General features: G+C 39.3%; 1 protein-coding gene across 1 annotated transcript; it reads right to left on the bottom strand.

The window, feature by feature from the left end:
- Positions 1-24,294, bottom strand: ddc (dopa decarboxylase). Its single transcript, XM_080897030.1, has 14 exons — positions 24,185-24,294; positions 17,793-18,000; positions 17,413-17,526; positions 17,187-17,306; positions 14,266-14,400; positions 13,029-13,172; positions 12,455-12,521; positions 12,086-12,180; positions 10,696-10,763; positions 4,573-4,649; positions 3,758-3,777; positions 3,574-3,672; positions 1,668-1,769; positions 1-1,409 (listed from the first exon to the last, which is right to left on the bottom strand). The coding sequence occupies exons 2-14, from the start codon at positions 17,991-17,993 to the stop codon at positions 1,209-1,211; spliced, it is 1,443 nt and encodes a 480-aa protein (XP_080753156.1). The 5' UTR covers positions 17,994-18,000; positions 24,185-24,294; the 3' UTR covers positions 1-1,208.
- Between the last annotated feature and the right edge of the window lie 1,152 nt (positions 24,295-25,446).

Raw genomic sequence — 25,446 nt, 5'->3', positions numbered from 1 at the left:
CACTTGGGTCGGACACCGCCACTGACGTTAGCACAATCATCTGAAATTACAGCAATGCGTGGTGATGCTAGAGCACAGATTTCTAAATCCCCTAAAGGGCAGGTGTAAAGGGTCAGGTCAGGTGCAAAACTATAATGGTTTGGCAGGGGATGTAGTTACATTTGATCATTATGAAAATTTATCTGAGTTCTCCAGGTTTTAAAAATATATAACAGGACAGTAAAGTGTGGCATCCTATATTTCTGGTACATTACAAAGACAAATGCCAAATCAGTGACGCAGAGAAAAAAGTGAGCAAATATTTAATAAATTTGCATAATTTAGGTTTTAAACTTTCATCTTAATATTTTTTTCTGTCTGAGCACAGAAATGTAATGAAATTTAGTTTATTTGAATGTACGAAAAAGTCCCAAAGGAGCATAATTTCACTTTAAGCCCACTGAGAGTGACTGAGTGATTGTCTTGTACTGCTGTTGTGGAATACTGGCCAGCTGTCATAAGACACAATATGAATCAATAACATATAATCAGCCCTAATCTGCCATTGTATATTTAAAAAATACTACTTTTGCAAATTAGTTAATAAATAACTTAATCACTAGGATATTATATTAGAAATCTTTAGCCTGACACTTCATGAAGCCCTCCATGTATCACGCATATATTCATTTGGAAGCAGTTTCTGACTGAGCACCTAAAAAAAAAATAGTTGCAGACAAACACTGAGTCAGAAATTCACAAAGTGTGCAATACATTCTTTGCTGAACTCAAAAATAATTTAGCCTCAATTCAACCACACAAAACACTGAATTTACCCCCAAACAAGTTTTACACACAGAAGACACAGAAGCGGCATAGACAAGTGCACTGTGACGTGGACAATAACGTGATTAGTGATCCGTGAGAGACAACGTGGAGTCAACAGAGGGAGAAAATGCAGATATAAAATGTTATTTTTGGAAGTCTACATATGTTTTTGTCATAATTAGTAGATACATAAATATACAATAATTTGCGACAATGTAATATTTACCACTGTTAACTCGACTGGATTCTTTGCTGCAGACAGAAGGAGAACTGCCTGTTAGACAAATTACTCCACATTCCCTTTATGACATTTTACATCTGCAAAACTCCATCAAACGTCAGTCACAACTTTGGTTATCATTCAGGGATCGGAGTGGACGACCCCTTTTCCAGCGTTTTTTTTAATGACTGGCCTCCTGCAGAAGCTCAAATGTCAGCTGCGTGATGTGCTGCCATGCTTGCTGGATGTGATGTGACTCAGTAGTGCGTGCACAGATGGCAAAGCGCAGGACAAAGCAGCCTGAGAGCTGGCAAGGCACCAGATGGATCTCTCTGCTCTTGGTGATCCTTTTCAGCAACTCTTGGTTCAGTTCATTGGAGCCCTGAGAGGAGAAAGCAAGGAAGAATTACACCAGCTAGGCTTTGTGTCATGACTACTTAATAATTAGGTGACTGGATTAAAGTAATCACAGTCTTGACAGTCAAATTCCCATAGACAGGGAGCTCTGATATGCATTTTCTAGCTTTTCTAAATAATGCCCTCGGTGTTATTGAACCTTTGAGGTTTCTAGGTGACTTTTTTACTTTTTGTGACCACTGCAGAGATCAGATCATAGAGCTGTACCGTTGGGTGCTGTTACCTTGAGCCTGAAGCAGACCAGTCCCAGGACAACTTCAGCACAGATCTCAAACCTCTTGTCTGCTCGCACCAGACTCTCAAACTCCTTGGCCAGGGCCACTTGCTGTAACAGAGGATGTGAATTATTCATAAATATTTCATGAAATGTAAAAGATTTATTGTACATGCAAATAAAAGTGAAGTTTTTTTAAACCAATAGTTTTTTAAGCATTTGCTTTAAAAAAAATCCTTCACCTGCAAACAATATTAGCTGTAATTGGCATTATTTTCCACTAGATGCCAGTGTGGTTTGTTACGTAGCCTCGTGCTTTAGGATTGGAAGACTTTTTTCTTGTCATTCTTAATTAAAACCTTTCTTTTTTCTTAGAGCATCACTGCTTACTGTGAAGTAAATGCGTTCATCTGATTAAACAAGCATGCAGTGTGATATTTCACATTTTAGAAGAGACAATTCCTGGTGAGCTCAAATCAGACAAGTTCAAAATTTGTACTCAGCACCCATGAAATAGCCTTTATCAAAGTCTGCTCTGAAAATGTCATCTTCCTCATACTGATTTTTCTAAACATGGTACTTATCAAAGATGTTCCTAAAGTACAATTTATCCACTTAAGATCAAAGACTCTGCTGATGCATGCTGAAACGTGCGTCAATGCAGTTATCCCGGTTATATCGTTGAGCTTCCACTCAACTTTTCCAACTGGTAAATAAAGCCAAACCTCTGGCATAAATGGCCAACAATTGGTTGACTGTGATCTTGTTTCTTAAGTCCCAGCAGATAATCCAGTATCACTGTATTTGATTACAAGCTAAACTCCAGTGACCTCACTTCCTGTCCTACTGCTGACTGTATGCCAGGCAGAACTTTTCATACATATTATTCATATTTTGCGGTTTCAGATGACTGCAGGGATCGATTCTGCTCCTGTCACTTTATTTGAAATGGAGCATAAACACAAAACAGGCTGATTTGATTGACAGAGCAGACTGGAAGAAGAGAGAGCGAGTCAGACAGGGGTCATGCATCAAAAAGAAAAGATGAAAAGAAAAGGCATGTGCAGGGTTGGGAAAGGAAATGTAGTTTTAAATAGAAGATACATGCCAGACATATATGACTGCAGGGCTAATTATGCCGATGAAGAGATAGAAGAGGAGGGAGGGCAATGGCAGGACATTAGTGGTAAGGAGGATTAGGAGCAAAGAGTTCTAGGAAGCAGGAAGGCGAAGGCATTTCCCATAAAGGCATATATGATTTCCTGAAGTGTTTTTTTTTCTTTTGGACGTGACTGAGATGTAGAGAAGTGGTGTGTGACAGATAAATGGAGGTGAAACAGCAAAGTGAGACTGATACCACTGGCACCACTGTTGGTACAAGGTTAATCTTTTTACTACATGGAGGATAAGAAACGCAGGTTAGCAGGGTTACAAAGCCTGAATTAGCACTAACACACTGCTACTTCTTAAAGTAATTGATCTGTTATTTACATCAGCTCTCACACATTATGGGGAATAATTGTCAGTAATCCCTGCACAGCTAAATGAATGGAATAAGTGAAATCCATCCATGCTCTTCTGCTTTAGGGTCACGGGGGTGCTGCAGCCTATCCCACCTGTCATAGGGTGAGAACCTGGAGAAAAACAACACCAGAGAAAATATGCAAACTCCTGGATTCAGACCCAGAACCTTCCTGCTGTAAGGTGACAGTGCTGACCACAGCACCACTGCACCATCCACATATGAAAGCATATATTTGAATAACCTCAAATTTAATGTGTAACAGGCAAATAAATGATCCTATTACTTCAAATTTTGACCACAAATGCCACAAATTTGAAGAAACCCTTCACATCCCCAGGAACAGGTACATTTGCCGATGCTGAGTGAGAGATCATTTTCCTGCGTGTTTACCTTGCGTATATGAGCTTGCAGACCTTTGAGCCCATACATGCGAAAGACAAACCACATCTTCAGTGAGCGAAATCTCCTTCCCAGTGGGATCTGCCAGTGCTGCAGGCCAGAATTGGATAAGGAGAGAAGTTATTACCACAATGTTCAAATCATGATTATTAATCATGATAATAATTCATCTTACCCGATAATCTGTGACCAGTCCTGTTGATAGAAAAACAGATAATGTTGTCCATTACATGTGCACAGTCTTAATTTTAAATAAAACCCCTTTAAACTACTCGTGTCAGCCAGCCTGCTTCCTGGTTAATAAGAATCGTAAGTGCAGTCAGTGCATTTTGAATCACAGACTAAACGCGTTTTGCACAAACAGAATAGGCGAAAATGGCATTTTATAAGATTATAAGATTTTATAAGATACAAGATCTATATTTTCTGAATGTAAAGCAACACACCACAGATTACAACTTGCATCGACTTAACAAAGCTCCAACATTAAAACACCCTTTTAAATTCAAAATGTATCTTCTATAACAGCTGCTTTTTGCTATTATCTTAGCATACTGTTGATTGTCCAGGTGTTGCTGTCACTGCGCTCAGCGCCTCTATCTCACTAATCACAGGTAGCTCATCTCTGCAGAATAGATGTCTGTGTTAGCCTGGACTAATAACCACTAATTAGATTGAGGAGTCCAGAGTGCATGAGCATACGCTTTTTTAAGGTGCTTCACAGTGGTGGGAGGCACTGCCGCTCTCAGTCTTTCTGTCTGCTTGACAAGTAAATTACAGTGAAAATCTGAGACCATCTGCAGGCTATAGGAGAATTTGCACAGACACACAAAGTAGAAGCAGACAAAATTGTTGTATAGGAAATTCCCTGATTATATCTTTATAGTTTTTGTTTTTATTCAAGTCTCCAAGACAGGACAATAGTTTACCAATGGAATTTGGACAAATACTGTCGACTTCTAAAAGGATATCAGTGAAAACTATAACTACCTGATTCCTGGTTTTCATGTTTCAGGTAAAGTGGTTCCATTTTAAAGGCTCCAATGATGTCTGCTCTCTCCTTCACCCTGTGGACAAAAACGTCTTAATATGGCATTAAGCTCTAAGAAAAATGTCCAAAAATTTAAAACTTGTATATCAAAATTGAGTGTTTTACTTTATTCGTGGGGGTTTGCCACGCAAGATTTTTAGGAAAATTCCACCTCTTTTCAACCAATGAGTTGCAAAGTGAATATATGGTATAGAAATAATATTTAAACACTTTATTAAAACTTAATAAATGACCTTTTGGCTGTATTTTTAAGGAAATCAGCATATGCTTTATGAAACAGGCTAGTCTGCTCTAGTTTTTGCATAGTTTGGAAATGAGTTATGGTTCATTATCCTGTAGGAGGAAACTGTCTCCAGTTGAGCAGTTTCAGAGTACAGGATGGTACCGTGATGTGATCAATTTCCTTCTGCTATCATATTTTCTCTTTTAATCTTATTAAGTGAATTTCTCAAGCATTTATCCATTTATTTTATTTTGTGTTGTAAAAAAAAAACCCATAACATCTAATATTAATATTTTCATTTGTAACTTCAACATCCTGATAATGCCTGTCGGCCTGTTGTTTTGCTGTTATGATTTAGTGAGACTGAGAATTTAAGACCTGTTAAGTGTCTGTTTTTGAAACATGAGACTCTGATGCACTTGTCCAGTTGCTCTGCTGTGCACCTGAATGTCCCACTTCTCCTTCTATTCTGGTTAGAGGCAGGTCATCAGTTTTATTTAGACATCACTGTCTGGCATCTTAATGTGTTTATATAATTGACAAAATTCATTAGACTATTCATCTGGTGAATAAGTGTTACTAGAATGCTGAAGTGATAGTTACTGAAAAAAACCTCTGTATTTCTACACACCTACACTTAATTATATCCATTTTTATATTATAATAATAATAATAATAATAATAATAATAATAATAATAATAATAATAATAATATTTACCTATATATTCTATACCCAAATGTGAGCCAGCACACTGGACTTCTCTGAAAATGAAGAAATTGATCAAGCATAACATTTGATCACAATTTTTTTTCTTCAGGAATTCTAGTGAATAACTAAAAAAATATATGTATAATGTGATTTCCTATTTTTCATCTATTATTAAAATAGTTCATTTGAAAATTCATGCATAACAACATTATCTATATTGAATAGAAAAAATATAATTGTGATTAAAGTGCTTGTGCATACTGGTAGATTAACCATTACAGAAACAGTGGTAATTACCACTGCTGTTTATTTAGGGGAGCTTTGTGATCGGGTGGTTTGCACATTTGTTTAGCACCAGAAATCCCAAATTTTTTCACCACCATGTAAAATGCTCCTATTAGCCCATACTTGACTTGTTCGTCCTCCAGATAAGCAGTTTACTGTACAGGGTGGGCCATTTATATGGATACACCGTAATAACATTGGAATGGTTGGTGATATTAAAGTCCTGTTTGTGGCACATTAGTATATGTGAGGGGGCAAACTCCTCAAGATGGGTGGTGACCATGGTGCCCATTTAGAAGTCGCCATCTTGGATACAACTTTTGTTTTTTCAATAGGAAGAGGGCCATGTGACACATCAAACTTATTGGTAATGTCACAAGAAAAACAATGGTGTGATTGGTTTCAACATAACTTTATTCTTTCATGAGTTATTTACAAGTTTCTCTTTGTTCATAGCCATTGACATGTCGAAGAGGTTAACACATGAGGAGCGGATCGAAATTGTGTTGATATCTGGTGAACGCAGTAACCTGGTCATTGCAGCAGATTTCAATGCAAGACACCCTACGAGACCACCCATCTCCCATGCTACAGTTAGCAAACTGCTTGCTAAGTTTCGTGAAACTGGTTCAGTGTTGGATTTGCCAAAATGTGGACGCAAGAAAACTGTCACTAATGAAGAAACATCAGTGGCTGTCCTAGCTTCATTCAGCAAGAGCCCACAGCGTAGCACTTTCCGCATGTCACTGGAGAGTGGCATTAGTCGAACATCCCTTCGGCGGATATTAGCTACTCACAAATGGCACCCTTACAAACTCCAGCTACTGCAGCATCTCAACAAGGATGACCCAGATCGGCGCACAGAATTTGCCGAATGGGCAAAACAAAAATTGGAACAAGTTCACGCAGAAGATTTTGTTCAGTGATGAGGCAAACTTTTATGTGAATGGTGAAGTTAACAAACAAAACCACCACTATTGGTCTGACACTAACCCACATTGGATGGATCCCTCCAAGACTGTTGGAACAACAAAAGTGATGGTTTGGTGTGGTATATGGGGTACAACGACACTGGGTCCATTCTTCATCAATGGTAACCTCAAGGCCACTGGATATTTGAACTTGCTACACGATGATGTGTTTCCCTCTTTATGCACTGAAGCTGGCACGTTCCCTGAGTTTTTCCAGTAAGATGGTGCACCACCACATTATGGGTGCCAGGTCCGAGCATTCCTAGATGAACAGTTTCCTGGAAAGTGGATTGGTCATCGTGGGCCAGTTGAATGGCCCCAAGGTCTCCCGATCTGACCCCCTTAGACTTTTATCTTCGGGGTCATCTGAAGGCAATTGTCTATGGTGTGAAGATACGAGATGTGCAGCACCTGAAACTACGGATACTGGATGCCTGTGCTGGCATTTCTCCTGCGGTGTTGCTATCAGTGTGTGAAGAGTGGGAGAAGAGGGTTGCATTGACAATCCAACACAATGGGCAGCACATTGAACACATTTTATAAGTGGTCAGAAACTTGTAAGAAAGAATAAAGTTATGTTGAAACCAAGCACACCATTGTTTTTCTTGTGACATTACCAATAAGTTTGATGTGTCACATGGCCCTCTTCCTATTGAAAAAACAAAAGTTGTATCCAAGATGGCCGACTTCTAAATGGGCACCATGGTCACCACCCATCTTGAGGAGTTTGCCCCCTCACATATACTAATGTGCCACAAACAGGACTTTAATATCACAAACCATTCAATTTTATTACGGTGTATCCATTAGACCCCATTTCTACAAAACTGCTCAAAGACGTCCTGCCATTAATTAATGCTTCAATCTTAGATATGATCAACCTATCTCTAATAATCGGCTATGTACCACAGGCCTTCAAGGTGGCTGTAGTTAAACCTTTACTCAAAAAGCCATCTCTAGACCCAGCTATCATAGCTAATTATAGGCCAATCTCCAACCTTCCTTTCATATCAAAAATCCTTGAAAGAGTAGTTGTCAAAACAGCTAACAGATCATCTGTGGAGGAATGGCTTATTAGAAGAGCTTCAGTCAGGTTTCAGAGCTCATCAAGATTAGGCTTAAAACTTTCCTTTTTGCTAAAGCATATAGTTAGGGCTGGACCAGGTGACCCTGAATCCTCCCTTAGTTATGCTGCAATAGACGTAGGCTGCCGGGGGATTCCCATGACGCATTGAGTTTTTCCTTTCCATTCACCTTTCTCACTCACTATGTGTTAATAGACCTCTCTACATTGAATCATATCTGTTATTAACCTCTGTCTCTCTTCTACAGCGCGTCTTTATCCTGTTTTCCTTCTCCCACCCCAACCGGTCGCAGCAGATGGCCCCGCCCCTCCCTGAGCCTGGTTCTGCCGGAGGTTTCTTCCTGTTAAAAGGGAGTTTTTCCTTCCCACTGTCGCCAAAGCGCTTGCTCATAGGGGGTCATATGATTGTTGGGCTTTTCTCTGTATCTACTGTACAATATAAAGTGCCTTGAGGTGACCTTTGTTGTGATTTGGCGCTATATAAATAAAATTGAATTGAATTGAATTAAATGGCCCACCCTGTACATTTACCCCTGAGACCACTTTTAAGATAAGATAAGATAAGATAAGATAAGATAACCTATATTAGTCCCACACGTGGGAAATTTGTTTTGTCACAGCAGGAAGTGGACAGTGCAAAAGTTATGAGGCAAAAATTAGAATACAATAAGAATAAATACAGTACACAACTGTACAGAATAGAATAAAATAAAATACTATATACAGTAGAATAAAATAAAATAAATATACAATAAGATAAAAATAGAATACAAATACAAATACTATATACAACTGAGTAAAAATACAATGATGACAGAAAGGATTATTGCACTTAGTATTATTGCATATGTATGGATGTGTGTGCTTGATCAGTTAAAGTCTTTATTATGGAGTCTGACAGCAGTGGGGAGGAAAGACCTGCGAAATCTCTCCGTCCCACACCGTGGGTGCCGCAGTCTCCCACTGAAGGAGCTGCTCAGTGCTGTCACAGTCTGCTGCATGGGGTGGGAGATGTTGTCCATCAGGGATGACAGCTTAGCCGCCGTTCTCCTGTCACTCACCACCTCCACTGGGTCCAGAGGGCATCCTAGAACAGAGCTGGCCCTTCGGATCACCCTGTTCAGTCTCTTCCTGTCCCCAGCAGAGATGCTGCCGCCCCAGCAGACCACGCCATAAAAGATAGCAGAAGCCACAACAGAGTCATAGAAGGTCTTCAGGAGTGGGCCCTCCACTCCAAACGACCTGAGTCTCCGCAGCAGGTACAGCCTGCTCTGCCCTTTCCTGTAGAGGGCGTCTGAGTTATGAGTCCAGTCCAGTCTATTGTTCAGATGAACACCAAGGTACCTGTAGCTGTCCACAGCCTCAATGTCCATACCTTGGATGTTCAGTGGTTGCAGTGGAGAATGCTTGTGCCTGCGGAAGTCTACCACCAGTTCCTTGGTTTTACTGGCGTTGATCTGGAGGTAGTTCAGCTGGCACCAGTCCACAAAGTCTTGGGTCAGACCTCTGTACTCCTTGTCGTCCCCATCAGTGATGAGGCCGACTATTGCAGAGTCATCAGAGAACTTCTGCAGGAAGCACTGGGTGGAATTGTGGGAGAAGTCTGCAGTGTAGATGGTGAAGAGGAACGGAGCCAGAACCGTTCCCTGTGGGGCCCCCGTACTGCAGACGACCCTGTCCGACACACAGCTCTGAGTCCTCACATACTGTGGTCGGTCGGTGAGGTAGTCCAGGATCCAGGTAGTGAGGTGATGGTCCACTCCAGAGTTCACCAGCTTGTCCTTTAGAACCGAGGGAAGAATAGTGTTGAAGGCACTGGAGAAATCAAAGAACATGATTCTCACAGTGCTTCCAGCGGTCTCCAGGTGAGCGAGGGAACGATGTAGGAGGTGAATGACGGCATCATCCGCTCCAATGCCAGGCTGGTAGGCAAACTGAAGTGGGTCCAGTGATGAGCTTATTAGGCGCCGAAGCTGAGCCAGGACCAACCGCTCCAGGGTCTTCATCAGGTGGGATGTCAGAGCCACCGGCCTGTAGCTGTTGAGGTCCTTGGGGCGTGAAGTCTTTGGCACTGGTACAACACATACCTTCTTTTTACATTTTCTGAGGGGTTTTTAAACAGGAACTGTTCCTGTTTTCTTACAGCAACCTCGTATGCACTCTTTTTTAGTGTTGCCATGTTAATCTGAGACAGCCTTATTATGCTAAGAATATAAGTTGAATTCCTGTGTTTTTAAAATAGTTCTAAACCTTCTACTCTTTTTAATAATTTCCATGATTATATAAATATGAGATTTTTGATGTGCCCTCAGGCATTTAAACCCTACACAGGACACCTTTTTTGAATAAGGTTCAATGATTTTAAAGAACAGTATCAGACAACTAAAACATTAGGCTGTCTTATTGGTTATATTGTTATATTGTCAACAGTAAGAGAGTACGAGACAGGCAATGGAAAATGTTTTTTAAGATCCTCTTCCTCTAACCACATGTTGAGTTTCTAACTTTTTCCATCTTGTGAAACACATGTCTTGTTTTGTGGATGCTGACAGAAGAGGCAGGTGGAAGGCGTGAGTCTATTTTTACTGTGCAAATGACTGAGGTGTAGATGGATATCAGTAGTCATTGTTACTTCATGGGAGCATGTGTGAGGTGAACTTGAAAAGAAATTCTGGAACAAAACAAAACAGTACTGGATACTATAAATGGTGTGTGTAATGCTCCCTTTTTTAAATAATACTTATTTAACTATTGTTGCTGTCATATCTGGTGTGTGTTAGACATCTTACCACATCGCGGAGCAGTCAAAGTTGACTAAAAGCCACTTGTGTGGGTTGAAGTTGAAAGAGTCTGCAAACTAAAATAAAAACCAAAAAGTTAGCCACAGTGCTAAATCTTGAACAAAGTGATCGGAGACCAAATAATCCTGTAAAAAAAATATTTTTTTTTGTACATGCTTTGTACATGCTTATTTAGTCTTACTAGTGCCAAGAAAATCCTATCACCAACATTATTATCTAGACAGAAGGTGTCACAGTGTATCTGAAATGCAAAAGAGGAAGATCCAGCCATCAAGCTCACAGAATACACTGGAAATAACCCTTTCCTGACAGGGTTCATTCAAAGAGAGACAAACCAGTCTTAATCTGCTCTCATCTTTTTGTTGGCTATCTTCTGTAATATCCTTTTCCCTACCTCCACAAATGCAATAAGACAGCGCAGAGAGACAATGTGATATAAACCCCTGTCTGACAGTTGCCATGCTGACTGATTCAAAGTGGGGGGTGGTTGCTTCCTCGTCCCCGTCATTCATATCCTAGCAACCATCACTTCAGCAGGGCTGCTCTCTCATCCAAAAAGGACCGGGCTTCCTCTTCATGCCCTCATCCAGTCATTTTCACTGACCTCATAATGCTTCAAAGTTATGCAGTAGAACTACGGTGCTATAAATGAAATCCAACTATTGTTACATGTGGCTTAAATACATTTTTTTTTGTCAGTGACGTTTAAATAATATTAGAAATTCTAAAATGATGTGTTACAGGTACAAACCCAAAATCAGCACTGGCAACAGCCACACTAAAAGAGAGGATGGAACAACAGCTGTTCCTTTTACAGTTAAGTCTGTTTTCTCTGTGTCTCCACCAACGTTGTTTGAACTTGTGTGTCTAATAAACAGTGATATATAAAGGTCTAACGCTGCCTCAGGAAATTACTCTGTCCTTATCTCTGCGTCTCTGCACAGCTTGGGGAGCAACAGCTGCCTCGGCAGCCTCAAAAGGCAGATTGATACTCAGCGGTTTATGCTGATTGTTCGGTCTAACACTCAGCCCTTCACGCTTCCTCCTTGACATTAACGTTATGCCCTTTTCAGACAGTATACGGTTAGTGTTTGCTTTCATAGATGCAATGGCCGATACTACATGTGCAATCTGGCAGGATAGGTTTAGCACCGCCTAAATTTCTGACCACAATTAAACCACATTAATCACACGGAACCACATTAGTCACTGTACCGGCAATGATTAGAGTTAAAATTGTGCTGTGCCACTTTTGTGTTGGAGGTTCTTGTAGCAATCGTGATTGTAGAACCTTCATGAAGGACTAAAACATTGCGGCTAAGATTAGTCAGGGTCTTAGTGCACTACATGAACATGACAACTTGTACGTTTTACTCACCTCAACACCGTTCAACAAAGGTCTAAATTCTGGACAGATGAATGCACTCCCAGCATACGCCGCATCAATGTGCATCCACATATTTTCCTCATTACCTGAACAAGAAAAGGAGACATTATAAATGTTTGTAAGACAGTTTGTCAGTATAGATAACTACTATCAAATATTCTGGACCATCATAAAAATGAACTGAGATTATTCAGAAAACTGACTTTTTTGTTCTTTCTCAGCAAATTCATGAAGTGCATTTGGCATTTCTCTTCCTGGTCTTATTAAATCAAAGTCACTCTCAATGTGCTTGTTAGGATTTATTTGTGTGCTACAAAACAGAAAAAAACGAGTGTGTGCGGCAGCGACTTGTTGACTCACATAAGGGTCCCAGCTCAGTGAGGTGATCAAAAGCACAGGAGGGAGTGGTGCCCAGCGTCGCACAGAACTGAAACATACAAATATTGGACACACCAAAGTGCCGTGTTTCCTGTGTTTCCAATTTGACTGTCACAACTGTAACAGCTGCTGTAAGACATTGCTTTTATATCAATTTCTAAAACATAGATTAAAGATAGGTTATCACTCCTGACACAGCGATGATTCAGAGCTGCTGCCTTTTCTTTAATATTCACTGATAGTGATCTGTAGGTCCAGATGAGCCAGGGATTATTGTCCTTAACCGGATAGACATACATTATATTCAACAGAAACAATGTTATCCTTCAGCAGAAGCCTCAGGGTGCATACAGCTGCATCACAGGCTAATTGTATCATTGTGGCTAACAGCTGACAGACGTGTTGCTCAACTGCTTGTAAGCTTTAGTAGCGAAAGCAAAGCAATGACAAATGAGAATTTAATTCCAAACTGTTAAAATCTATATTTTTTGGTTGCCGTATGTGTCTTTCTGTGTGATAGTTAAGTAAATGCATGGGGAGTTTTGTCTTTTCCTACATAGAAAGGGATGAGTCCAGCTGCTTTGTCCTCCTCCACCATCTTCTTAAGCATTTCCCTTCTGACAGCATAACGGTTATCTGTGGGCACCTTCCTCATCATGACTGCTCCAATCAGAGCAGCACGCTCCACTGAAGAATGGGCCTTAGGACAAAAGAGATCCAGCTCAAGTGAGAACAACAATTCAATCAAGTTCTTGGAACACCTGCTCCTTTAAGTAGCTGCATAAAGCTGCCATGCAAACAGCTAAGTTCAGCTTTATGGATACTAAATCATTTTATCTGATTATTATGCAGGCAAAAGGTCAGAGAGCACACGTCAAGTCTCACAGCAATCAATTGCAGACAATCAGCTTATTAAAACAAAGTGTTCAAACAACAAAGTACTATGAACTGTACAGTATGAAGTCAAGTATCACTGTTGTGATGTAGTTTTATGCCATTTGATTCATGCTGTAAAATTTAAGTAACACAAACTAAAGATGAAGATTTCTTTCCTGTGCTTAATTTGTTTTTGGCTAACAGTGCACAATACTAAACGGCACAAATCAATCAATTTTGAATTACCTGCAGGAGATTATCACTAAACATAACTATTCACTGTGAAAAAGGCATATGTTGGATGGATTTGTTGCTCCTGAACAGGCAGTAGACAAAAATCGCCGATCTCCCTGTAAAGGTCGGTGTGGCCCTCGGGCGACTCCCTAACACAATCACAAAGTCAGCCTGGTATTAAACCTGATCCGAGCGCGCTACTGCCTGGCTGACCCTCTGTCTTCCTAAATTGCTGTTACTGACGTAACCGCTGCCGTCACATGGACTGCCGTTTAACTGAGTCTACTTAAAGAAAATCTGTGTTTGTAATGCATTTCATTTATCTTTATGTCACAGTTGCGTAACTTAAAACTATATACCTGCAGATATATTAAGCTGTTTTGAAATATAGCAAAGCTAATAACTTGCATGTGAACGTTAGATGAATGTAAACACTGTGACTATGGTTCTTCACAGTTGTAATAATAAACAAGTAAATGTTAAAGTGATGGAAAAAAAACTAAAATTTAAGTAAAGTTAGTCATTTTGAGATGAATTGTAGAATTAATGTAGAATTATGGACATGCATCAGGCAAGTAATTGCATCGTTTATATGCAAGTAAAGTTGATAATTTTGATCACATCAGGAGTTTGCATCAAATAACAGAAGAAGAAGAATAGTAGAAAGTATATGTTGCTCTTACTTGGTCAGATGTGTATGCCACCAGCTTGGAAAGGATTTCAGACTCAGACTTTTTGGCATTGATCGTCTGGACCCGTCTGACTGCTTTACAGCGTGCAGCGAGCAAAGATATCAGGGTGGCCTCACTGGCAGTTCCCTGTTGAAGAATTAAGGAGGCTGTGAAGCAAAGCCTTGCTGCTGTGGATGTTATTTGACTGTAAAAAAAAAAAATCAGATGCTACATGGTTGCCAGTCAACGCCAGTCATCCTTTTGTTTACGATGGACTCTTGGAGCTTAATTATTGGTTTTTAAAGGCAGGGTTTCTGCAGGTGTTCTACAAATTGTCTAGAATGTTGCTGCTGTGTCACATTACTTCTATCCTCTTTGCACTGGTTCCCTTTAAAATTTAAGGTTCAGTTTAAGATTTTGTTGATCCATTTCTTTGCTCTTAATAGTCCGAAGCCTCCCTTTATTATTGAACTACTTCATCTGTAACTGTTAAATCTTAGATCAGCAGATTAGTGCTCATTGACTGTAGCTGAGTTCAGGTTAAAGACAAAAGGAGAAGACAGCGCTTCTGTTTTCTTGCTTTTATTTTTGTGGCTCCCAAGTTGTGGAACTCACTTCCATTGGAGGCAAGATCAGTGAACACTGTTGATAAAAAGAAGCTGGTGTCCTGTGCAGGATTGCCTTTCATTAGTTTTATTAATTTATATTATTTTAATTTTTGTATTGTTTTGTTTTTTAAGGACTTTGTGACTTTTGTTTTTTGAAAAGTGTGCTATAAGTAAACTTTAATTCTTTACTTGTAAAAAATTAGGCATTCAATTATTATTTATATTTCATTTTAGAATAATGAAAGCTATTAATAGAGAATTTAATTTCCATCTTTAAACCCGAGACGATATGTTATGCATGTCTATATACATTTCAATCTGAGATGTCTGTGGTCCCCTATGAAAATTATTTAATGATAAGGATTCTGTTATATCTCTTTTGTTAATTAACTATGTCTGTATGAAACTTTGAGAAACTTTGTTTGATTAAACATGTAAAGTTTTTGTGCTGGTGGATAGTCCCTTTGACTGCATGACTCATGTTTAGACCAGAAAAAAAGAAATTTGGAAATTGTTGTTTGAAAATAATCATCAACCAGCCAGCTGATACAGTGGCAACTGTTGGAGCTGGATATTAATAAAGTGAAGCATGGCTTCTAAGGTTTGTGGAGTCCTTTTCACAAGGAGATCAATGAAATGTTAAAATCACCCAATTAATAGGCACAAATCAGCAGAAAGAAATTACATCAGTGGTTTTTAATCAAACTTTTGTCACTGACTAACTCCAAGGGATGAGTGTGAGGCTTGAAAACTCGTGCTAGAGAGCTGGGTGGAAGGCTTGGTTGAATGTGATTTTAGGATTTTGGACATGCATATAGATCTGTAACCAGCTATAAGGACATCTGAAATGTGAAGATTTTGTAAATATAATAATAACAATGCAACCTTTCACCAGAAGCATATTGTAAGTATTTTCAGATGTGAAGGCGGGAAGCGCTAACCAATCACGACTCTGAGAGCTTGTGCAATGTAGTCATCATGAAGGAGTTTAAAGCTTTCTGCCTAGTCAGGTGGTAAAACTGGGTTTATGACTCTGTGTGTAGAAAGTTGCCTTTTTATTTTAAAAGGCTTTCAGATAAAGGGTCCCTACTCCTCTGTAAATGAACAAACCATGTAACAAACTGTTTTATGAGGCGATGTGAAAATCGCATTAGACTTTGGGACCATATCTGGATGCACTGAGTATCCTGGTTTGTAAATATATCAAGAACTTTGAAATTCTTTGAAAAGCATGAGGACACAATGGGTTTTTCCAGCTTTCACACACCCAGCTGTACTAATAGGAAAATGTAGCCTTTTATTTTTCATGTATATTTGATTCTACCTTTTATCAGCTGAAAAGAAGAACAGAAGCCAAGATGTAGTACTGCTAAAGATGAACTGTGTAGTTTCAAGAATTTAACATGTTTTTGAAATAAATGTATAATGGTCACACACACAAACATACACACACTTTTTTAAATTGAAGCCATTAGTCAATTAGCACATGTAATCTTTTTAAGTAGTATTTTTCTCTGTCATCACGATTCATACGGGGTAGAAAGGGAACTCTAAGGTCACCAGAGGTTTTTTTTTAACCATCCCACTTCCCCTTTGTGTTGGTATAAGGTTTATAATAATAGGTCTGCAACGTGCGGTCACAACACTCAATTAGCCTTGCTGCAGCGAGAAGAGCCCCATTCGTTGCCATAGTGAGCCGTGCTAAAACAGGAGAGAGGCAAGACAGAAACAAAAACACGATGAGCCAGATGAGCACGCACACAAAAAACACGCCCTCACACTCAGGTGGTCACAATAGAGGAGGCATGAAATGATCTGTCATCAGAGTGTGCTCTCATGCTCCACCATTCAACATCCCATTAACACACACACACATATATATAGAGTGTATCCTCAGCTATTGCTTTCTGTATTTCTGTCAATGGAACACCAAACTAATGCTTAGCCTTTTTCCACACGAAACAATCCCAGCACCATCATTGTCATCTCTGCCTGCCTGTGGATGACACATTAAAAGGCAATTTCCTGCCAATTTTCTGCTGGATTGAACCAGACAGAGGCAGAGACAACAAATCAATAGCATAAAAGCTGGTGATGAATATGAGCACAGGGGCAACCAGGTTATTTGTATACACATAAAGACTCTCAAAGTCAATCTGCACCGAAACTTTTAAACAATAACATGTATAAAAGTGTCAGTTAGAGCCACTGATCTTCAAACTAGTGTTAAAATATGCAGAAGCTGGTTGGACTCCTTGATAGTGGTAGCCAACCAAGTGTTTGACCAAAGCACACATGCAATGAACACATACAAATGACCGTTACCTGAATGACACCACCTCCACGGCCATGTGTCCCAGCTATAAAACACTCAGGCAGCTGAAGCATCTTCCCAAGCCAATCTAACATCACTGTCTCTAGCTCGGTGCAGGCTGGGCTGGCAGCCTGAAACCACACGGCCAAAATGCAAATGAAAATGTCAAACACTTCAGATATGGATTAATTTCGAAATGCTGAGTCAGATACAGGAATACAGAAAGGTTTCAGTTACCCAGGAAAATCCAATGCAGCCAATAGCTCCACAGAGCATGTCGGCCACCATGGCAGGGTAAGAGGATGCTGCTGGAAAGTAAGCAAAGAAGTACGGGCTGTGCCAGTGGGTGACCTGGAAAAACACAAAACATAGTACAAGTGGTTATCTAAATTCATCTTATTCCTTATTTTGAACAGCTAATTGACCATCCTATATGGCCCAACAGAGTCCTAATATCCTGCAAACAACCCTTTTAAAAGCTGAAGCTTTAACCAGCAACCAGTTTCTACCAGATCATCTACTAAGTTTAAACTGCTACACCAGAGTTGCCTGAACCTCAGAGATATCTAAATCACAAATGAATACATTTATACCCCCAAAATATATATAATATATACCCCTGGCATTATGACCCTCTCGACGTCTTTTATAATGTCCTCATAGCTTTCTGGCTCCAGTGGTGCCTCATTGGGGATTAAAGAGCGAAGATATCCTGGTTCCAGATCTGGGTAGACGGGTCGCTTCTCTATGTTTTCTAGGTAGTCGGCCACATAGTCTACCATCTCTTTGCCTCTGCGTCGAAATTCTGCTGCATCCATGGTACAACTGTAAGACACCACAGACACTCATTACCGTTCAGTTTTTGTTGTTGCTTTGACTGCTTATAAATGATTTTGGTGTGTTTTAAGATTAAGATACTACAGAGTGGTACCAAATATTTAAAAGAGCAGCTATATTAGCACACAGAAGTTTGACCTTTGATCTTGCTGTAAGATGATGCTAAGTTATGTCCGGAGTTTTTGATCATGAGGCGTTTAAAATACATAAAAGCAGTTAAAAGTTACATTTAGTCACTCATTAATAAATACATATACACTCACATTCACTCAATCATATACACTTCATCACCTGTACTGGCTTAGATCCTCTTTTGATTTCATAACTGCATTAATTCTTTGCTGCACAGATTCAACAAGTTGCTGGAAACATTCCTCAAACATTTTGTTGCAGCAGATTTGTCAGCTGCACATTTAAGATGTGAATCTCCCTTTCCACCACGTTGTCGTCTTTGATTGAGAACTCGTTGTGTTCAAGAAACCAGTTTGAGATGACTAGAGCTTTAGGGCGTAGTACGTTATCCTGACAGTAGTGGTATCTGACGCGGTCTTCTGCAGCTGTAGCCGATCTGTTTCAAGGCTGTGTATTCAGAGATGCTTTTCTGCAAACGCTGGTTAAAATAAGTAGTTATTTGAGTCATTGTTGCTTTCCTATTAGCTTTAAAGAGCCTTGCCATTCTCCTCTGATCTCTGGCTTCAGCAAGGGACTGTAACCCAGAGAACTCTCTGTGTGCCTAAAGGCTTTGACTTGTTGTCATGTGATTTCATGATTAGACATTTGAAGCAGTTATTATATGTACAGTATCTGTACTGTACATACTGTATATAAGCACAAACATTCTGGATATATTTGTCTCATCTCAAACTATAATTCTATTTTTAGAGACAGCTCAGGGTTCAGTATCTTACCCAAGGTTATATGAGAATCCGCTTGGCCACTTGAGCATTTTTACACATGCCACATATCCTGATTCTTTAATATTGAGGATAAGAACAAACCAACACTGGCCCAGATGAGTTCAGTCAAACGATGATTTTATTAAACACACGCGTGGGAAGATGTATACTGTAACAACATCAGCATAGATCTCCGCTAAAAAGCACACTTCAAAATGGTTTTAATATGTCAGGGTTCAGCCCTTTCTTGCGTCAGCGAAGAATATAACATGCATCAGTTACAGTTAATGATTGATTAACAGTTAATGACAGTTAGACAAGTTCCCATTATCAGCAACATTTTTACCATACATGGCTGTTTGTTTCAACCGTCTCCCCCTCCAGATGGTTCCTGATGACTTGTTCATTTCACGTTTATTTTAACACCTCTTGCATCAACTGTTACTATGCAGGCACAAATGCAGTTACCAGCAAAATGTATCTCTCACCTCTGACCTAGAACTTCATCTACAGTTAGTTGTGTCTGTAAGCGTGCTTGCCTTGGCCTTCTTGCACTCTGGTCACCTTACACAATAGATCACCTGGACATTCACGCCAGACAAAGCTTATGACCCTCAAAAGGACTGAGCACCACATTTGCGAAGTGTGTATAAAAATAGCTACAACTACAAGTTTTAATAAGGTGGCACTAAAGCAAGCCATGTTAGCACTTTTAATTCCGCACACAAAACTTGATTAATCCTGGAGTCACGTAGCCACAGTCGTTCGGGTTTTTCTAATTGCTTTCTTCTTTTATTTTAGTCAGTTTATTGAGTTTTTCATAGCGAATAGTTCTTCCATTGAATAATTGTTACAGAGGTTTAGAGGCAAACAACATCCTGGCATCTGGATTTTTAACATGGGTCAGACATGGATCCCAGGTCCTTTCAAATAGCCTAATACAGCCTTACTGGCCAGGATCAACTTAATTTCTTCCAATGTGAGAGAATAAAGGACCTCCCCAATTTAGCATGTATACAGTAAATAGGTGAGGCTGGAGATTTCCTGTTTAATAGCATTAGTTATCTGGCCAGCAGAACTGTGAAAGCTTTTAAATTTAACAGGAGTGAAAGTAGCCTCAGTGAATAGGGCAGTCATGGCATTAGGAGTAACGTCGCTTCCAGTTAACGTGGAAGACATTTAAAAGATTTCAGACAAGAAATCATGGCCTTTTCGCATAGAGGAAACACAGTATCAAATATTTTGCGTGCTGAGCTTTAGCATAGGGAGCTTGATGTAGGATCTGACATGGGACAAGATTGTGTCTGTTCATTCTGACAGTAAAATGAGAAATTCCTTTTGTATTTATCCTGGCAGCCATGGAAAGATTTAGGAGTAAGTATTTCTATTTCTATTTATTTATTTATATAGCACTTTTAATAACAACAGTGGTGTTGACCAAAGTGCTGTACAAACATACAAATTACACAATAAAATAACACACAATAAAATAGCAATATCAATTAACATCAATGCCAAATAGCTAATAACAAGTGAATAAGTAAATAACGCTCATGCAGTCTTAAAAGCCAGTGAGCAGAAATGTGTTTTAAGATAGGATTTAAAAAGGTTAAGGGTAGGAGCCTGTCTAATGTGGAGAGGCAAATCATTCCACAATTTAGACTGCACGACCGCAAATGCACGATCACCTCTAAGAACCAGGCTCGACCTTGGTGTGGCCAAGAGCAAAAGATCACCCAATCTAAGAGCTCTAGGGGGAATACAAGTCTGACTGATACCCTGGGGCATGTCCATTCAGTGCTTTATAAGTCACCAATAAGATTTTATAATTGATTCAAAAATGTACAGGGAGCCAGTAAAGCGAGGCAAGCACCGGGGAGATGTGCTCATGTCTCTTCGTTCGTGTCAAAAGATGAGCAGCAGCATTCTGGACCAGCTGGAGCCTTGCAAGACAAGTCTGACTAATGCCTAAATATAAAGAATTACAATAGTCCAGTTGGGATAGCATGAAAGCATGAATTGCCCATTCTAGGTTTTTAAAAGACAAAAAATATCTCAAAGTGGATAAAAGCCTCAGTTTAAAGAAAGACCGCTGTACAACTAAACTAATCTGTTTCTCAGAGGTGAACTTATTGTCAAATATAATCCTCAAATTTTTAGCATGCAATTTAATAAAAGGTTCTAAACTGCGAAAATTAAAATGTGAGGTTCTAGAATTGCAACTTGGTCCAAAAACGATCACTTCGGTTTTATTTTTGTTGAAATTAAGGAAATTAGATGCCATCCAGACCTTAACTTCGCCAAGACACTGAAATAACGTTTCTTGGGAGGCAGAACTGTTTCTCTTTAGCTGAAGATAGATCTGAGTGTCGTCAGCATATGAATGAAAACTGATATTATATTTCCTGAAAATAAGACCCAGATGCAACATATAGATAGAGAAAAGAATTGGCTCCAGTACAGAACCTTGGGGAACACCACAAGTAAAGGGGGCTGTGGAAGAGGTAAAATCTCCAATCTTCACTGAGAAAGTCCTATTAGAGAGGTATGACCTGAACCACTCTAATGGAGTGCCTTTGATGCCGCAGTGCTTCAACCGAGAGATAAAAATGCTGTGGTCAACAGTATCAAATGCAGCGGTCAAATCCAAAAGCAGAAGCACAGCTGAATCGCCTGAGTCAGTGGCTCGTAAAAGATCGTTAAGAACTTTTAAAAGTGCAGTTTCAGTGCTAGGAAAAGCTTTAAAACCAGACTGAAACTCTCGAGAACATTGTGACCATATAGAAAAGATTGCAGCTGAACAAATACAATCTTTTCTAAAAAAAAATTGACTGAAAGGGGAGCTTTGAAATAGGCCTGAAGTTTGCAAGTACAGAGGATGAGAGATTAGGTTTTTTTAAGCACTGGTTGCACAACAGCATGTTTAAAACAGGCTGGCACAACACCTGATTTAAGACTGCTATTAAAAATCGCTAAAATGTAAAGGGCTGTGAGGACCGAGCATGACAGATCGGACAAAAGTAACCAAAAGGTCATCTCCGTAAAGGGCCATGCAGATGACCCATGGTATTTCTGACTGTGCCAGGATCATAACAGGATCAGACAGTAACGCAAAGGGCTGCCTTGTAGAATGATATAAATGAAAATATTCAGAATTTGAGTCATTTCACTCAAAAGCTGCCTGAGAGGAAATGTATGGTAATATCACACATGAAACTAATTTTTCCCCAATCCCAATCTACTCTGTCAAACGCCTTTTCGGCATCCAGAAGAAGCATCCAGCTTTAATATGAATTGAAACTTCTAGTAGAGCAGTTGGAGAGGAGTTATAAACTATACTAACGACTTGTTTTTTTAATCAGTGAGATACAATCCTGGTTCAGAGTTTGAGGGAGTATGCCTGTATTAAAAGACCTGATAAACATCTCTAGCAGGAATGTGACCGCCTGCTTCCAAAAGGTTCAGCCTGGGCTTTCACAGCTTTGTGAAACCTCGACGCTCCAGTTCAGATTCTGATCCAGAGCAGGGGTGTTGAAACTGTTTCAAATGGCCTATAATCTATCGAACATATCTCTCTTGAATTAATTTTCTCTGTTTTCTTTGTGTTATTGTTGGGTCTCCATCTTACATTATAAAGCATGTAGTGATTTGGTGTATATAAATAAAATGGAATTGAATGACATCAAGTCAATTTGCACCTGAAAAAACATTCCTGTCACAATGTAAAAGCCAAAATCATTTTTTGGAAATTAGACATTTATATATGCTTTATTTATCTACATAAAAGGTATCACTGACACTAAAAATGCCAAGGGCAGCAGAAATGGCACCAATAACATCCCAGTTTTATAAAGATTTTAATGCAGAGTAATAAAGACACTTTTATGCATAACCCTTTCTTAAATCCTGTTGACTACAGTCTATTTCCTAATATACGCAAAGACAGACATTCAAAAAAAAAAACACTCAGAAACATCAGAAATTGGCACAAACCTGGCAGCACTGATAAAACCTGTCTAAAAAGGGATTTTTCATCACATTTGGGAGCAAGACCCACCTTTATGTCAGAAATGTGCTCCAAGAAGATTATAAACCTGCCAGCAGAATCAGAAATGCTTTTACCATGAACAAAAGGAGAAGCTCTACAGTATGTATAAGAAAAGCAACATCTCTTAATTTACTGGAAATCGATGAAAGATAAGCTTTCTCAACGCAGGTTCTTTTCAGTCTAGTATTATCTCTAAAATGAGTTTCCTGCAAGTATATGACAATCAAGGTGCTGTAAATACTAGAAATGCTAGATGGTGATTTCTTAAGCTGAGCCATAAAGAGACAAAGCTTTCAACATGTGACCAGAACAATAAAAGGAAAAGACAAGAGAGAGGAAAAAAGGACAAAGACAAACAATTCTAAATATACAAGAGCACACTAAGCACAACAGAAGCATCCATACAATTATGTGTGTTACTTCTGCCCACAATAAACCAAAACAACCTGTGAACAACAGAAGAGACAGTGATGTCATTTTAAATTAAAAAAAGAAAAGTAACTTTTTTTTCAAGTAAACAGAATTTTTTTTTTAAAAAAAAAATACGAGTAATTCAGCATCAGTATGCTTCAAGTAGAGCACTCCATATTATATCCAAGTCTGTGAACAGAGACAGCAGCAGCACAGCACATAGCTGATGCTACATGCTGGAAATGTAGTTTTAAGTCACAATATTTAGGGGAGTTTTTGTATCTGCCAGAATAACAGCTACAAGTATTCCTTTTTCAATCCTGCTTAGTTTATACAAACAGTCATTGAAAATGTGCATTGCTTGCACAACTTAAACAGCCCAAAAGCTCCGTTTGCATTCACTGTATAGAGTACAGGCATGGTTTCATAACAGAGTGTCAGTTTCATGAATCTGTTCAAATCAAGCCACCATCAAGGCTTCCTTGTTCGTGTTAACATTGAATTATTTCAACGCATTTAATTTCCATTTCACACGTCTCACAGTAACAAGCAAACCTTTTGCAATTAAATGAATAGCAGCACAAGAACACAAGCTTTAAAGACACCGTATTTGAACAGAAATGACTGTCAAACTGCTGATTCAGTGCCACAACAGCATATGAATATTGCCCCCTGAGCTCCACTACTGCTATCATTCAACAAGTGTTTCACCCTGCAAGTCTCTGTCCCTTGTTGAGATGACAAGTGAGTCCCTTATCCTTATCCCAAATAGGATTACACATGTTGCATGAATATCTGTGTGTGTCTGTATACTCACATCTACAGGTGAGCTTCAGCTTCAGCAGCGGTGTTTGGATAGTGGATCTCTTCCTTTAGCGTCCACAAAGAGACCGACAGCTAGGCACGTGGTGAGTGTGTTTGTGTGTGTGTGTAAGCAGGACAAGAGACATTTGCTCCTTTTATCTTGCCACTTACCACCCTCATCCCACCAACCCCCACCAGACCAGCCAATGGGAATGGGTCTCATGGCCAACGTAAGAAAGACTGATTCACAAGGAGTTCCTGGAGCTGCTATTACCATGTCTCTACACACACATGTACATTGCACTTGTGCACACAGTGCATACAAACACACAAAAACGGGCACTCAGTCTTTTTACATATATTTTTACCACATCCTCTAAATGTACACAGATATAGACATAAAGAGATATTTAGCACTAAAATAATGTGCACATAAAGATAAAATAAACAACTAATAACAAAAATAGTGTTAGTAATTTGTAATTTTATGATAACGCATTGTACTTTTGCACAGTTAGGAGGTACTTTTTTTGTGACAAAGGAAAAGCCTAATGCATCCAATTTGAAACCACCACTAAATAAAGTGGTTGTTTACACAATTTCTTTGAAATCACACTGAAAAATATGTTTTTGTAAACCAGCCTGGTGTTATTATTGTTTTCATTTTTGCTCATTATGAGCTGTCCATGTGTGTTACACATATGATGTGGAAATCAACCTGAAATAATTAGAATTCCCTGTAAGTTTATATGAATTTGAATGAACTAGAGCACTCAAAGTGCTTTATGGTAAAAATGCTATTCTACTATTTCTATCTACTACATACAGTCAAATCTGTCAAAATGCTTTAATGCTATTAGTACTCTTTCTTTATAAAATGCATCCTGACTTAACAAAATGAGGTTCGAAATACTCAGAACCAGCATCCACATCTTGAAATAGAAGCCAAAATGTAAGCTAATGTGCAATAGCACTGAGGTAAGACAGGAGCTCCTACTTACTCTGGCAACATGTAATTCTCTATCAAAGCAGCAAATTATTGTATTCTTCCTGATCACTGTGCTGGTGGGTATGATCACTCATTTCAGCAGATGTTAGTCATCAAAGTTAGATATTTTTGCATGCGTGACATTTTTGATTGATACACCTGGATTGAGGGAATTTACAATCCTCAGGCCAGAAATGTCAGAGTGTGAGTGAGTGAGTGAGTGAGTGAGTGTGTGTGTGTGTGTGTGTGTGTGTGTGTGTGTGTGTGTGTGTGTGTGTGTGTGTGTG

Source organism: Rhamphochromis sp. 'chilingali', assembly GCF_963969265.1.
Source record: "Rhamphochromis sp. 'chilingali' genome assembly, chromosome: 11".
NCBI classification, from domain to species: Eukaryota; Metazoa; Chordata; class Actinopteri; order Cichliformes; family Cichlidae; genus Rhamphochromis; species Rhamphochromis sp. 'chilingali'.
Note: the sequence above shows the minus strand (reverse complement) of the source record. Positions and strands in the feature narration are given on the sequence as shown.

What these genes read in the sequence shown, in the direction of transcription:
- ddc (XM_080897030.1), bottom strand. Translation starts at nt 17,993, where the DNA reads ATGGATGCAGCAGAATTTCGACGCAGAGGCAAAGAGATGGTAGACTAT. An exon ending in GCTGCATTGGATTTTCCTGG is followed by an intron (nt 17,307 to 17,412) that starts GTAACTGAAACC and finishes GTGTGGTTTCAG; the next exon opens with GCTGCCAGCCCAGCCTGCAC. An exon ending in TTTGACTGCTCCGCGATGTG is followed by an intron (nt 4,650 to 10,695) that starts GTAAGATGTCTA and finishes TTTTGTCCACAG; the next exon opens with GGTGAAGGAGAGAGCAGACA.